The 15,377-nt window shown below is 44.1% G+C and overlaps 5 protein-coding genes across 5 annotated transcripts; 2 read left to right on the top strand and 3 right to left on the bottom strand.

The window, feature by feature from the left end:
• Nucleotides 1-440: 440 nt before the first annotated feature.
• On the bottom strand, nucleotides 441-1,720 carry P174DRAFT_266753 (uncharacterized protein). Its single transcript, XM_024821507.1, has 2 exons — nucleotides 1,541-1,720; nucleotides 441-1,485 (listed from the first exon to the last, which is right to left on the bottom strand). The coding sequence occupies exon 2, from the start codon at nucleotides 1,481-1,483 to the stop codon at nucleotides 533-535; it is 951 nt and encodes a 316-aa protein (XP_024679198.1). The 5' UTR covers nucleotides 1,484-1,485; nucleotides 1,541-1,720; the 3' UTR covers nucleotides 441-532.
• Nucleotides 1,721-4,183: 2,463 nt separating this feature from the next.
• Nucleotides 4,184-5,220, top strand: P174DRAFT_462792 (Pfs domain protein; the record flags this gene model as incomplete). The annotated part of the gene is made up of 3 exons (XM_024830177.1): nucleotides 4,184-4,523; nucleotides 4,605-4,853; nucleotides 4,910-5,220. The coding sequence occupies 3 exons, from the start codon at nucleotides 4,184-4,186 to the stop codon at nucleotides 5,218-5,220; spliced, it is 900 nt and encodes a 299-aa protein (XP_024679197.1).
• A 1,598-nt stretch (nucleotides 5,221-6,818) lies between these two features.
• On the top strand, nucleotides 6,819-8,029 carry P174DRAFT_453540 (uncharacterized protein; the record flags this gene model as incomplete). The annotated part of the gene is made up of 4 exons (XM_024829166.1): nucleotides 6,819-6,887; nucleotides 6,937-7,039; nucleotides 7,091-7,121; nucleotides 7,169-8,029. 4 exons carry the CDS (start codon nucleotides 6,819-6,821, stop codon nucleotides 7,536-7,538), a joined length of 573 nt encoding a protein of 190 aa, XP_024679196.1. The 3' UTR covers nucleotides 7,539-8,029.
• A 110-nt stretch (nucleotides 8,030-8,139) lies between these two features.
• On the bottom strand, nucleotides 8,140-9,171 carry P174DRAFT_376352 (thiamine pyrophosphokinase-related protein; the record flags this gene model as incomplete). Its single annotated transcript, XM_024822680.1, has 2 exons — nucleotides 8,140-9,073; nucleotides 9,140-9,171. 2 exons carry the CDS (start codon nucleotides 9,169-9,171, stop codon nucleotides 8,140-8,142), a joined length of 966 nt encoding a protein of 321 aa, XP_024679195.1.
• Nucleotides 9,172-10,424: 1,253 nt separating this feature from the next.
• Nucleotides 10,425-12,001, bottom strand: P174DRAFT_411495 (DUF1996 and WSC domain-containing protein; the record flags this gene model as incomplete). The annotated part of the gene is made up of 2 exons (XM_024824274.1): nucleotides 11,558-12,001; nucleotides 10,425-11,497 (listed from the first exon to the last, which is right to left on the bottom strand). The coding sequence occupies exons 1-2, from the start codon at nucleotides 11,887-11,889 to the stop codon at nucleotides 10,426-10,428; spliced, it is 1,404 nt and encodes a 467-aa protein (XP_024679194.1). The 5' UTR covers nucleotides 11,890-12,001.
• Between the last annotated feature and the right edge of the window lie 3,376 nt (nucleotides 12,002-15,377).

Below are 15,377 nucleotides of genomic sequence, written 5' to 3'. Positions count from 1 at the left end.
CACTGAAGGAGGTGCAACTCCCTGAAAGTAACAACAGGCATGTTAACTGCTTATTCCAGAACTGGGTCCAAGTACAGAGCAAGGTATGCAGCATCAGACACTGAAGTGAATGTCTCTAATTATTTTATTAGGCACATTGCATGCTCCAACGTATGCTTGGGAACAGGGTTTCGCCGAAGTTCGGAAATCTTTCGAGGATGGAAATCACTGAATTACTTTTCCTCTTACCCTCGCGGTCGCCAAATTATTCGCAACTGGTGGGCCGACTTTGTATCATCAATGGCATCTCAACTCGAGCAAACATCAATGGGAGATGGTCCTTGTAGAAACAACTTCATGGGGGAGTAGCGCCAGAAGCATTGCGCGAGATGACCAGCTTTTAGGTAGCGAATCGGATGAAATCATGAACTGTGCTCCAGAGAAAGAGCTCTGTCCGTCTCAGCAGTCAAGCGCACGCGGTCGTGAGAAGTACGTCAAAGGGGCACGACATTGTCTTATAAGGAAACAAAATGAAGATAAATAACACATGCATTCACAGAAACATCCGTTCCATAGCCTTTATCTGAAGCTCCCATAACGGCTCAGCTAGAGAAACCAGCTTTTCTCCGAACGATTCCATGAGCTCTTGCAGAGTTCTCTGCATTGTTCCAGTGTAAGGCTCCGGCAAATCCACACCAAACTGCTGAACTGTATGCGAACTCCAGACTCCTCGCATGTGATGTAGCAATTGGCACGCCGCCCCACTTTTAGATTCCACATACTTTGCCACGAGATAGAAGGAGGTCCGGTGTGCGTGACTTACTTTCGGCTTGAATAACGAAATTTGAGAAAATTGGTTAAATGATTCGAGGAGCCGTATAGTATGTGGGCTATAAGCTTGGTGTAGAAGCATGACCATAGTCCCGCCTGGCTTGACTTTTTGCAGTGCGATTATGATTTGTGCGCTAGTAAGTCGAAAGGCCTCATTCTTGGAATCGTTCGCCCGTACATGCGTATGCAGGACCTGTCCATCGCAAAACACGATATCGAAAGTCCGACTATCGAAAGGTGAATCATTCGAAAACTGGGATGCTTGTGGATGGTCTTGTAAAGGTAAATCGGGAAAGCCGATCTCTGCAGCGAGCATAGTAATGTCGGTAAACCTAATATTCACGCGGTGGTCGGTCTGCCAGCGTGGGAGAAGAACATCATGCCCACCCTCGTCTATTGGTAAACTGAGACCACACACTTTAGCATAAGGGTTATATTTCAAGACGGTCGCGGAATATCCTCCCGGGGCTAAACAGATATCGAGAGCCTGGAGATGTATCGTCTTGGAGGGGCCGAGTATGATTTTCTCTCTAGCCTGCAGCTCGTCACCAATTCTCGTCATCATGCGGTAAAATGATTGTTTTTGCTTTTCAGTCGGATATGTAGCGCGCTTTCTCTGGTTTTTGTAATATTTCTCTGCTTTAGGGCTTGCTTGAACCTGCCGGAATGCCATTTCTTTCTTAGCTTTAGAAACCATTACAACATAAATTTCCAATGTACTTAGCCTTACTCGTTCTTGTGTAGTCATAAGCTGTTGAAAAATCTGTGACCTGGCTCCAAAGAAGTCCCTCACAGTACCATAGTCCTTGTCTGTTTGATAGATGACTTCGTCAATTGTAGTGGATGACATTATTATGTTTTTATTTATGGCAATGTTCTGTTAAGAAGAGATATTGAGTGTGGAAGACTTGTTCGACCTATATTGCACAGAAGACCAAAACCTCTCTATTCATAAGTATATGCGCTCTAGGTGACGTGTCAAGCGGGGTATCCACTAGACTGCATACAAATGGCCTGGTCTCTATCGAAGAAGCAAGGCATTTCAAACATAAGGTATTAGTAAACCAGATAGAAGCCCACGCGAGGATGATCATGAGATAGGTAGGGTCGGGGAGAGCCACCCGCTGTTTTCAAAGCAGATGATATAGAAAGGTAGTAACTAAAGTTGTATCCGCTCCCGACGCATCCTACTACATATGTGGGTGGGCGTGTGGTGAGACTCATACCTAACCCAGTGTGGTTTTTGCAAAAGTAGGAACCGTTCGCAGCGGATGAAGGCAAAACATACATGCAGTCAGCATCCGGGCATTTCTCGTAGGTACATACGTACAGCTGGAGAGCTTGGCGGATATGCTCTCTGGTATCCGTTGGACCGATGCTCCCATTCCGCCAATGATCCTAGACACTTACTGCCATGACTTTCCTTTTCCTTGTCGCGAAGGACAAGCTACCCAGCAATAAGGACAAACGAACTCTGACTTGCCGGCCGCATCGGGAGGAGGTGGAGGCAGATTCGGGGACTTTCCGTCAACGTCGTAGGCCGTAGTCGCGTAAGAAACGACGGTCTCAGCAGCCTGTGAACATTATTGCTATGGTCCCTAACCAGCCATAAGTCCTTTGATGCTTAATGGGGTGGGATGGGATGAGGAAAGGCTATAGATAGTTGAGATGCTCCAGGCATTAGTGTAGCAGGGATAGACATTATTCACCGTTGTATCTATTGTATACAGTTTTATATCTCAGTCTGAGTTTTGACCATAAAAGCAAACCTCTGGGGGAATGTATGGTCCGCACTGTTAGAGAACCTTGCTTTTGCTACTCTAGTAATCCCACGCACATGACATGACTTAAGTGACCTAGATAATAACCTCATACCGCATAGCAATCCTCTGTCTCTTTGACTTTGATGAATGTGGCTTCCATCCTAAGGATTTCCGTTTCTGAGTGATCTGCGCATAACTAAAATCAATGAACATGACATGAGGGTAACTCTGACTGGAATCCTTGGGACTGCATTAAGGATTTAATATTTGTTATTATTTTTTCCTCTGCACGGGAACTAGAGAAGATGGGATTTAAGATAGGGCTGTATTAGATTTGCTTGAAGACTCCGGTGTGTCCTGGTTGCCAGTTAGGGGAGGGGAGGGGTGGGGGGGTTGAATTCAGGAACCTTTTGTTGTTATAGGAGGTAAGGTGACTGAGGGTTGATAGGGTGCTCACTAATCTAAATCTAGTAGACTCTTTCTCCTTTCTGATTCTAGGATAGATCTAACCGCCTCTTTAAAATCTGCTTCCTACTTATTTAGTCACCTCATAGCCTCATTGCGCCAGAGTTGGCTATATTATGGTGTTTAGAGCACCATTATTATCAGCACTAGTTGGGAGCTAACGGCTGTATATAGGTACTAGAAACTATAGCTATTATCTAATTCGCCTTAACGTCCTTGCTAGGCTCAAGGAGGCAATAGTACAAGGTGGTTAGATCTTTCTTTAGAGACATGAAGAACCACCTTTATATAACTATTCATCAGTAGACTATATGGAAGGCCTTTTACGATCATATATTTAAAAGACTATGTGACAGCTGTATATGACAGCAATTTCACATCATAAAGCAGATTCTTATTAGTATCTGTAGGTAGGGTAATTTGCTGGATAACTTCCTGCACTATATTCATTAGCTGAAGGCCCGCTCAGAGATAAGCATCAGGAAGCTCAAGGGATTAATGATCTTAAACGTCGCAAATTTCCCACTTAAAGGTTTTCTTTCACGCCATGTACGAATCAAAGAGGAAAATTCAAGACCAACCGCAAACCGTGGAGGACGGCCGCGAAGTATGATTTCTCTGTGATAGAAGCTCTTTCTAAACAACGCACGGCAAATCTTAGAATATAGCTTGGAGATTTTTTGGTCCTTCCATACAGTCAACTTGACAAACCAAGGTTCCAAACTGACTTTTACCTTGGCCAGACAATCTTGTTTCGACCCCTAAGATCCTACGTTGAGACACTGCTTTCTTGTAGGAATTCGCCGATCTCATACTGTAACACCATAATTATTCCCCCTCTTTTGTTGTGCCGGCTGGAATACAAAGGAACTTCATAGCATCCAACAACCCTGTCATTCTCTCTGAAAACTGTTGGTACATTAGTAGTCGTAAGCGCTATTGTGCAAGGCTGGAGTCAGCCTCACGTCCAGCCTCGCGTCTTTCCCTCCTCACCCCCTCCCTCGAGGGGCCCCTCTCCACCTCTCCACAGTCATATAACTTTCATCCTCCATTCCTCAAGTTATCATGATAACTTCTAGTTATCATATGTTTTTTTTGTTGTTGTTGACCTAGTCACTCCTGCTCAGGCCTATATCTCATACACTATGGCGGGTAAGACCTGTCTTTCACGTGATGAATATACAGTTGGATGGATCTGCGCCTTACCACTGGAAATGGCCGCTGCAACAGTTATGCTCGATGAGGTGCACAGGACTTACCCAAGCAACCATATTGACCACAACGAGTATGTTCTTGGACATATTGGGGAACATAATATTGTGGTTGCATGCCTGCCTAGCGGCGAATATGGAATTGCACCTGCTACTACGGTAGCTATGCAGTTGTTGTCTAGTTTCCACTCAATTCGCTTTGGTCTTATGGTCGGAATTGGAGGAGGGGTCCCGAAGGAGGATAAGGATATCCGACTTGGTGATATCGTGGTCAGTGAGCCTACCGATACTCATGGGGGAGTAGTGTAATACGATCACGGCAAAGCATTGAGTGGCGGCGAATTTTGACGGACAGGCATGCTCAACCGTCCGCCTCCGAGTCTCTTGACGGCGCTTTCTAAACTAAAAGCGACTCATTACACAAAACCAAGCCAAGTGATGAATTTTCTTGCTGAGATTGAGCAGAAACTACCAACAGAACAAGCTGCAAATTTTGCTCGTCCTACACAGACAGATCATCTATTCCTTGATAACTATGACCATACCAACAACCACACCCAACCTTGCAATGGCTGTGATACAACCCAAACCGTACCGCGTCCTGGTCGGGGCACAGCAATCCTGTCATTCACTATGGATTAATTGCATCGGCAAATCAAGTGGTGAAAGACAGTCAACTACGGGATAAGCTTGGTCGCGAATTGGGTGTTCTCTGTGTGGAGATGGAAGCGGCGGGACTCATGAACAACTACCCATGTCTCGTAATACGTGGAATCTGTGATTATGCAGACTCACACAAAAATAAGGAGTGGCAGGGACACGCCGCGGCAGTGGCAGCAGCATATGCGAAAGAATTGTTACTCACAGTGTCTGCGGATCAGACCAGAAACACAAGAGTCATAACGAATGTGCCATCTTCGCCCACAGTAAGCGGCCACTGTCTCATCATAATATATGTCGATCTTATCTAACAGTATTCTTAAGTCACAGGACATCCATGGCGTTGGCTACAGCCCTATAGGCTGGACGAATGACGGCCATGGAGGCTTTTCTAGTAGCAGCGCCGTATCAGATTACAGTGAACAGCAGTGGGATAATGTTCTCCGAGCTTGAAAGTGGAATGATGAGTGTTTCAATTGTGGCCATGACAATTATTTGGAAGATACGTGTTATGTTAAATGCGGACGATGTAAGAGACCCTGGGCTCCCTCCTGTTGAGACATTTGACTCATACTACATAGGTGGGATGAGAAATCACGCTCAGTGAAACTGTCGGATGCCCTTGAGATGCTTTAATTGTCTGTATTTCCAGTAAGAGTAAACCTCTGTGAGAGTTTTGCTAACAAGAAGATCTCAATTTAGGTGGTGGTCAGAACCATATGGCACCTTATTGTGAAGCCTAGGCTTTTTGTGGAAGAGGTATATATTTTTATCCTGCTACTTTATCTGATGTATAAGCGGAGTTTTGGACTATTTATGAGGAAAGAATATCATAGTTTGAGAGTTTGCTCTTTTTTTTTCCAAGAGCCTTGATCATGAGCTTCAAGCATTTGGAACTCGTAATATAAAGCCGTCCACCTTCCATGCTTTGCGGGTAAATTTTTGGATAAAGTTCAGACCAAATCCCAAAATAATTAATATGGTACATCTTCGCATTAGGTTTCGGGAAACAGAAACTTTAGGCGGTGAGACTGTTGTGAATCTCCTATAGAATAATTTTCTACAATGCTGAATACTCTTATGCATAAGTCATATCCGCAAGTATATTTTACCGCTGTCAATACTGCGAAAGTTCACTGGCTGTTGATTAGGTAGCACAGTGAGATTAAAACATTGTCCTTTTGACTCATTCGTCTTCCTCAAATACTTCTATTGTTACACCAGAACGTCGAAAGTGGCCTTCAGCACTGTCTCTTTTCGCACCGACGGTATCGATGCATGTTTGCAGAAAAGTACCGAAGCCCTGATCAGGCCATATTTCGTAGATTTCCCAGTTCTGCTTTATATAACTCTTAAGCTCAGAGAAGAGTTCCTCCATAGGGTTCAGGTCTGCCGAGTATGGTGGCAGGTACAACAGTTTGACCCCGGCTTCAGAGCACATCTTGATTCGCTCAGAGTGGTGGAACCTGTAGCAATACCCTTCAAATCAGCCGCATAGACCTTCCTGGACGATGACTCAGGACTTCTGGTAAGACCTTGCTTGGCGAGACGTTCTATGCTCGATTTGACTTGGCTTGTTCTAAGCTATTGGCCAGAAACCAGTATGATTGGCCTTACCGCTGTGTTGAATGCAACCTAAGAAGAAAAACTAGCGGGTCAGGCACTAGCTCAGAGAAGCGAGGCTCAGCAGAAGGTAAGCATAAATAATGCTCATTTCCAGCAGTTTTATTCAGGGAGGTCTGATAGCTTTACGTCCAGGTCAACTTTCACAGAATGCGTTCCATGTACGCCCTGTCATTATTAGTCCCGCTGGGCTGTTTCAAGCTCGGTCTGGCGGAATTTGTCCTAGTAGGTCCATCACACAAAACCTTTATAAACTGTAGATGATGGTGTTCATACCAAACAGACCATGCCATGGGTGGGCTTTGCAAGCTCTGGGAACTACTGGCACGATTATGAGGGTCGCGTGATAAGTGAAGTATGTTTCATGGCGCCATCGACAATCATAATTCTGATCATGACTCAAGAACGGGGAAACGACGACGTACGCAATTAATTGCCCTCCAACAAGTGACAAAACGGCCTGTATCAGGTTTGATCCAGATGCGACATTGATCGCTGCTCCCAGCTGTAGGCCTTCCATTCACTCATTCATTGGACATGACTGACCGGATCACGCAGCCTACGACTTCATCATGAGCAACTATGGGCAGTGTGTTCTACCATGGAAATAATACTGCTGCGCGCTGATGATTCTAGATATACAAGCACCGGGTGCACCTTTACTGGCACTCCCACGCCTACCACCGCCACTTGCTCGTACAGCCAGTCATGGCATATTCGCTCTTCCACTGTGACTCGTGACAGGACATATGTTCTTCCTGGAACTGAGGTGCGGGAAATTGTCTCTGCTACTTTGACTGTGGCAGGGACGGGTCCTTTCCCTACTGGCACAGCGGCAACTGCTACTAGAGCGACAACGACCACAACGACGGGTTCTACTACTGGTGCGACAGTAGCAGGGACTTCTGCCACGAGCGCAACGGCTTCTGGGAACGTCGCAGGCAGGACAGTCGCGCCGATGATGTTTGTGGGTGCGGTGGTGGCCGGTATGGCGGTGCAAGCATAATTCTCGTTCCACCGTCCTTTCTCTCAGACATAGGGCTGTTGTGGTGGATATCCGTTGTATATCATTGCTTGAATTCCCCGACTTGTGCCATCGCCTCAGACTGTCAGAGTGCGGGAATAACGATCGGCTAGGCTGGATTATCGGCAGTGCCAAACATCTACACCAGACCTAGACTTGTAGACCCGGCTCGCAATAAATGAAGGATGAAACGATCCCGGACTTCAAGGTGCCGTTCGAATGGAGCCTTCTACATACTCAGAGCGACGGATAGGAAGGTTCTACTTCCGGTCTATTGTCTGAGACTTGCGATAGATCAGAGTGTCCGTGCTGTTCCGTCTTTACTTTCATTCGGCGGTATCTAAATCATGCAAAGCTTACAATGCCAGATGAGATTATGGGCACCTACTCCTGGTGAAGGATCTGAAGCTCGTCCTTTGCGCGCCCAGGGTACAGCCCCGAGTATAGTAACATTTGGGACTTGAAACCTCGACCGGTTAGTGTTTCAATCTGAGGTGCAAATACTAGCCTCAGTGTAGCTTGTCTTGCTCGCCGCCGTCTTTCCACTGGCTCCTCTAATGAGGATATCAGAGTATGTGCATGATTATGTAGACCAGTCTGCTGTAGGAAACGGTAGCCGGCGATGCAGTCTCCTTATGATATCTTTGCACATTGGCTCCGTCTCGGGTGTTATGACACCGTGGCGAGTTAAAAAGTCGATCACCACAACCGCACTATTCGGTTTAAACGTTCCCCTGCCCAAGGCGTCCAGCACCTGGTCCACATTCCAAAGCCGAAAGTCTTCCACCTCCGAATCCTTCGGCCGGGGAACAGTACCTTCGTCCAGCTGAAGCTCGTATAGGTATTCGACCTCGGGTAGCAGAACAGCCGTCGAGGACCCCTCGCTCAAAGCGATAGACGAGACTTTCATGTGGAAATACGAGATAGCCCCGACATATCTCATGCCACTCTCGATAATCTCACGCGCGATAGATGCCTCGTCCGTAGCCTCGAGCATCATGGCACTTCGCGGCGACTCTCCCGCGCTCAGGGCCCCGGCGGCAGTGCAGTCCAACATACCTGGATAGGTCTGCTTCCGCATAGAGCGCTTGGCAATCCAGAGGCGAATGCCGTTTTTTGCATCCTTAACATAACAAAGCATCTGCACACCGCTCGTTACAATACCGAATAGTGAGCTCGCGGACCGCTCAATCTCCAGGATCACGTCGCCGCTGGGACCGTAGATAGGGAATCTCTCGTTGCGCCAGCCTTTCAGGATGTCTGTGTACCCGGCTTCGATCATCCTATTGATTGCGTTTTGGATGATTTGAGTGTGTGTGGACACTGCATTGTCTGGGGGGTTCAGTAGGACAATTGCCCCGCAGTCGATCATCCAATGTTCTTTTGGCCAGGGAATGCTCTGTACAAGGGTGTTTGGGATGTAGCCGAGAATTGCATCGATGCCTTGTACTTTGAATGCATGGTAGGATTTGAGCGTGTCGGTGAAGCGGGCTGGTGCCTCCTCGTAGTATGGGAAGCTATAATGTGTTAGTGGCTATGGATTGAAACGGTGCAAGAACTGTAGGGATACGTGCTTATCTAACTCGGAGACGATATCAAAGAGAGTTTTCGACATGGTGATATGTGCTATAGATCCGATCGGGGATGGTCGAGGTGGAAGAATGTGGTTGGCTTATTCCGGGGTGTTGTTACTACGTGTCTCCAGTCTTATCTTACAACATGGCCTATTGATTACTTGATATCAATAGATAGCTTGCCTAGGTATAGAGGAAGAATAGAAAAAAAAGGATATTAGAATAAAGTAGCTAAGAATATCACTTAATAGAGTCTTAATTTATCAATTAAGGTTAATAATTTTTATAACTAGTTATAGGGTGTTTTTTAAGGGTGTATTTATAGACGATTCCCTTTAGTAGATTCCTTTCAGGGAATTTAGATGTTGAATGATCTTACAGCTGGGTGATCTCATAGATTAAATCGCTTTTTTACAACGGTTGAAATCAATGATCATCCATGGCTATCAGATCGATGGCCATAATCCATAACCTTGTCGCCGATGTGATGGTGTTCGCAGATGTGGAGGAGGATCAAATTGCCCTGTGTGCCACGGTCCCCCTCGCCTTCGAATGCTAAGTGTTGCAGTTCCTGAAGATCCCAACTTTTAGGGACTACCTGAGCCTTTGCCAGAGATTTGGGGCCCTCGCCCGGTAACTTATTCACATCAAATCCAGGGGCACACTCTAATCCTCTTAAAGTGCGGTGGACCTTCTCCTTGTCGTCAACGTGGCCTGGTTGAAGATCCGCCACCACCTGATTCTTGGGTGGGGGAGCACAAAATATACCTCCCGGGGCTCAGGGCAATGAGTAGCCGATCGAGATCAACGATTATCACATTGTTCAGAGCGATCACAAAGTCCGGAGCAAACTGCCATGCTATTCTGACAATACTTCAAGTCTAAGAGACCGTGTCTGCTAGGGGCAGTCAACCCGGTGTACTCAAGGCACTACGATGCGAGGGTGAAGACCAGGGAACCCTCCCAGACTGATACCTGCTGTCATTCTGTCTTTAACAAGTCACCAGTCTACATCTCTGTAGTCAATAAGAGTAAACCTCTTCCGGAACAACGTCATTTTCGCGGACCAACAGCTACTCCTCAGGCGGATCAATCTGGTTCCCCAGACAGTATTTTGTTACAGCTTCCGGGTTCATGCACGAGACCGGCAAGACCTATATATATCAGGGTACGTACTTGCTCTCTAGCACTTGCCTATTTTTACAGACAGCGCTCCCCGTGCACTCCTCGCTCGGATAACATTAGGATTGCCGATTCGGTGCCATTGCTTGTCTATGCTAAAGTTATAATTCGGCTCACTCGGGAACTGCCGGATACTTAAGATTGTCACAGCTCGACCCGCACGCCTGATAAAGCCCGATATACTTAGATCCACCGCAATTCTGACTAGAATCACCACTGCAAGGATGCAGACACTTGCCCATTGGCGAAACAGACGGCATCTTCTCAGGGTCAATGCTATCCCCACAGTAACACTCCCGCGAATACTCGAGCCCAGCATAGGTATAACCGTCTCTCTCGCAAGTTTGGATACACTTCTGAACTGTCATGTCGTCGCTACTGGAGCTCGACCCGGTCAGGACGCGCTCGAAATTGATGTAATCACGAGCACACCCGATCCACGCCCACCCTAGTTCCTTAGTAACATCGGTGTAGTAGTGCTGCGGCTCTCCAATTCCTGGTGCGGTACAGGACTTGACTGCTATTGCGTCTTCATGTCCTGGTTGAACGGGGTTGCAACCAGGGAGGGCGTCGAGCCATCCATCTAGTTTCTCGTCGATTGATGGTTCCAAGAGACAGCCTTCTGTTATTGTCTCATCGTAAAGATCAAGGACATGGCAGTTCCTGATATCACCGTTCATGTCGTCACAGGTATTGATTGCTTCTTGGAGGACTGGCACGTCCCATCCGTTGACAAAGTCCGCGTGTAAGCCATACCCCGTCTTGTCGCCATTTGACCACACAAACGGCTGGCTGTCTCCGTACCACATATCTGCGAAGTCACCTGTTTGCCAGATAACTTCAATAAAGATGGAGACGATCTTGATGGGGTGTGACTCGGGACAAGAGCCGCTATTATACGATTCAACCGGGTATGCCATGTGCGATTTGTGATCAGGACTATCATAGTCCACGCCATTCCAACAAGAGGGAAAGAAAACTTGAGATCGAAGTCCATTTGGGCAGTTATAGTTTGGAAATCCGTTTGTTTCGGGCTTTGCTGGGCTGTTATAGTCCAAGCAAGCGTAGCTCCGGGCGTCTGCTTCGTGCGTGCCTTTGTATTTCCGGTCCATTGGGTTCCCAGCAACCATACGGAGGTCTTTCGGGGGTGCTAGAACAGTTTGGTTTTTTGGATCTGGTCGTTGTCTGGTCAGGTCAGTATCTGGCAAGGGCTAGCCATATTAAAGGGCAAGGTTGAAGTCGTACAGGTAGTAGATAAGAGCTCCCCCATTCTGCTGCACTGGGGTAAAGCTACCGTTTTCGGCCTGGTAGTAAAGTGAGGGAATCCAGTAATTGGACTTGTCGGCAATGGGCGAGCAGGAACTGCATTGCGCCTCCTGCGTCTGGTTGTAATCCATCGTGAACCCAAAACCGGAGCCTCCCATGATAGTATGGGCATGACTTGCGGCAACGCCTGGCTGGACGATAGGATCCGCTCTCTCAACTACCAGTGGATTGCTACAGGGGACCTTGAAAAATGCCGAGGCCAGCTGAAGGCATGACAGAATGAATGGCAGATGCTGAGCTCCTGCTCGCATTTTGAAATCAAGGTACTGAACGTGTCGTGAAAAGAAAGAAAGAAAGGAATGAATGGAATGAGTGTCTGCTGTCTATTGTAAATCACATTCTCCTGCAGCCCTTATATATGTAAGGACCATCTTCTTCTCTAGCTCAACCTTGTGTGGCAGGCTTACCACAACCAAGTGCCGAATTATTTGATTATCCACCAGCGAATATAAGGACCATCTTCTTCTCTAGCTCAACGTTGTGTAGCAGGGGTTTACCACAGCCAAGTGCCGAAATCATTTGATTACCACCACCGAAGGCCCAGTCCTCTCGCTCTCCATTGGTCGAGCGCTCCTTTTTCAGACCAAGCTGAAACCGACCGTTCAACCAGAAGACCTTACACGGGCCGTTTGGTACGGCGGACTGAATGTACAAACCGGCCAAAATAAATTTTTACCATTGATACCTCCAGCCATGCTGCTTCCCGCGCGGCCACGCACCACCTAGTTAGTAATCACATGGAGTAGCTGGCAGGAATTACCTAAGGTAGTGAGTGAAGTAGGAGGCAGATATTCAACTGAGAAGCTTTAATTTCAACTAATTGCGAGGTGGTCCAGTCAGTAAAGCCTGCACAAGATATCTAGGTACCTGGTGGATGATTAAATAATAATTACTAGCACGCCTAGGTGATACATGCCTGTGATAACCTAATATTCTAATATAACACCTCTTAAAGGGGCATAGATATTGGGATAATCGTTCATCGCAGGGGGCGTAGAGCCTTTGAATTATGTGAGGGTAGGGGGTAGGCTAAAGGCCGCCCTGTACATGTCCCGCTGATATTAAGGGATTCTGGCCCCTTTTATAATCCTACCTAAGCTATGAAGGAATGTAAGAATCTACATAGTTATATACATGCTGATGACATCTTCCAATATCCTCTGTGCACCCTTGTAGACTTAATTAAAATCACACATATTAATTAATATCACATCCTCCCCTGCTTAGATCGAACTCTGTCTGCAGAGTTCTTAGTCAGCAAGCGGAAGGTTTAGTTAGCACCTGTTATTACAGCTAAATAGGGTTTGACTATTGCTAAGATATATTAATTGCTAGATCTGGTGTTTGGATAGTATTATTTCTTTATTAAATATCTACAGAATTAACTAAATCATTCTTTGTTCTCTAACTTTGAAATCAGGGTGGTGGTGGCTTAGTGTCTTCTTTATTAATATATAAGGGTTGTAATTGGATCCCTTCACTTAGTGATATTAATATATAAGTTACCTAAGTAATTAGTAATTACTAAGCAGTGTATAGGGAATTATAGTAAATATTACTATTTATAAATATATATAAATAAAAGAATTAATAAAGGTAGAATTAACTAATAATTATAAATAAATAAGTAAGTCTTTACTGCTAGCATGTGTAGCCTAGGTATAAATACCCTTAATCTTTAGTACTTTATTATGTGTAATATTTTATAGTTTAAGCCTTAATAGTATATTCCCTGGCTAAACTCCTTCTTATCTAAACTAATAGTCTCTTGTTGTTATTCCCTGATATAGAGTATTTTAGTGTTCTTTATGCCTTGTTTCATCTTTATTCTATTAATTTTAAGATGCCTAATATTCCTGAACGCGCTAGCACCATGCAGGTAGCTAAGAAAGAGATTAGCTATAAGTTAATAAGCACTTAAACATCCTGCGCGATGTTACTGGACCCTATATAAGAGATTAACTAGGCTACTTAAAATAAGCAGATTCTTGTAAAGGACCTTAAGACATAACCTAACTGTAATGCCTTCCTCCTATAATAATATAGTAATAAGGTATCTAAACCATATTCTACCTATGTAGGTGGTTATAGTACCTTTCATTCTTATATAGCTGCCCCTAATATAATTAATTCTTCTGGATGATGTTATTCTTTGTATGCTAGTGCCTGTGCAAATTATATATAGAATAATAAAGGTATAGATTACTCTTTTTACCTTAGTAAATCAGGAGTCTAGAAGCCTGACCTTAATATATATAAATTCTCTTTTCCTTCCTTATTTTTATTTTATTCCTTTCTAATTCATGCAGTCTATTCCTTAAGTAAGGGGGACTTTATGCTCTTAATAATAATAGCCTTATTATATATAACTAGCCTATTAAGAAGGCTGAAGAAGTACTAGAATCTACTATTTAATCTTATTCTATGAAGCTAATTACTCCTTCTAAGAAAGATAAAGTGTCTGTGAAAAAGTTAACCCTAGAGATTATTATATCTTCTCCATCTGAAGGCCTTACTACTTATTCTTAGAAGAAGAAGTCCTTTTTTAATCCTCCTTCCTTTATATTAAAGATGAGTGCTCCTACTTTACCTCATAAGTCTACTAGTCTTTATCTATATAGGTTCTTCCAGGCTAATAAGTTTAGTATAGTCTTATTTTACTAATATTATTCCTAAGATGCTTCTTCTAAGGCCCCTTCTACCCTTCTTAATAAGGGGAAGAAATATCTGACCCCTTTAACTAATACTACTCCTTTAAAGTAGAGATGTTAAGGCCATCCTATAGATAGTTAAGTACTTACCTAGCTAATCTCTACTAAGGATTTCAAGAACTTAGGGCGCCTATATTCTATTTACTAAGACCTAGTGAAGTTTAATAAGGTTATAGTGAATTAGATTAATGCTCTAGAGGCTATTAAGATAGAGGAAGAAGAAGATATAGAGGAGGTTAATAAGTGTGAGAAGGTATATTAGAACTAGGTTCTTTTAGACTAGGGTGATTATTAAGGCTGAGGCAGAGGCTAAGGTGGTTAAGTATAGCTTCTATTAAAGAAGCTAATAAAGTTAAAGAAGCTTTTTTAGTTAGATTTATTTTATAGTTCTCAGAGTTTAGTATAGATATGGCTCTCTTAGCTAGTGTTAGTTTGTGGTTTTCTTTTATACTTAGCTATCTTTAAGTAATTAGCTTTAGTTAAATAGGTAATTTGTTCCTTTATCTTAATATTCTTATAATACTAAGCAGCTTATCCTTCTCTGATTACTCCTAATAAGCTAGAATCACTACTATAAATAGTCTATTAAAGTCTATATCTTTCCTGCTAGTGTCCCTTTAGGATTAATTACTCCTTAATAATTCATGTATTATTCCCCCATTCAGCTTATTATCTAAAGAAGTTAAGTTAATTTCACTCTAGTCACTTCCTAGAGTTAACTCCTTTTAATAGTGCATAGGTTAGCCATTCCCTATTAGTATATTACTAACTTGAAGCCTCATTTATTAAGTATGTTATTTTATTAAGATATCCTCCCCTGCCTGCTTTAAACATACTCCTAGATATTCAGTGGATTCCTAATCCTTTTAAGTTATTTTTAAAAGTTTATCATATAAGAATAAGGGGTCATTAACCTCTTTAAGTACCTTATATACTTTAATTAGCATGTGGATTGATAATCCTGCCTTTTATAATTATTATATTAGTATAGTAGATATCTATAATTTCTCTAGTTCATTCCTAATATT

Source organism: Aspergillus novofumigatus (genome assembly GCF_002847465.1).
Source record: "Aspergillus novofumigatus IBT 16806 chromosome Unknown P174scaffold_7, whole genome shotgun sequence".
NCBI classification, from domain to species: domain Eukaryota; kingdom Fungi; phylum Ascomycota; class Eurotiomycetes; order Eurotiales; family Aspergillaceae; genus Aspergillus; species Aspergillus novofumigatus.
The sequence above is the reverse complement of the archived record's forward strand: the minus strand, read 5'-3'. Positions and strand labels throughout refer to the sequence as shown.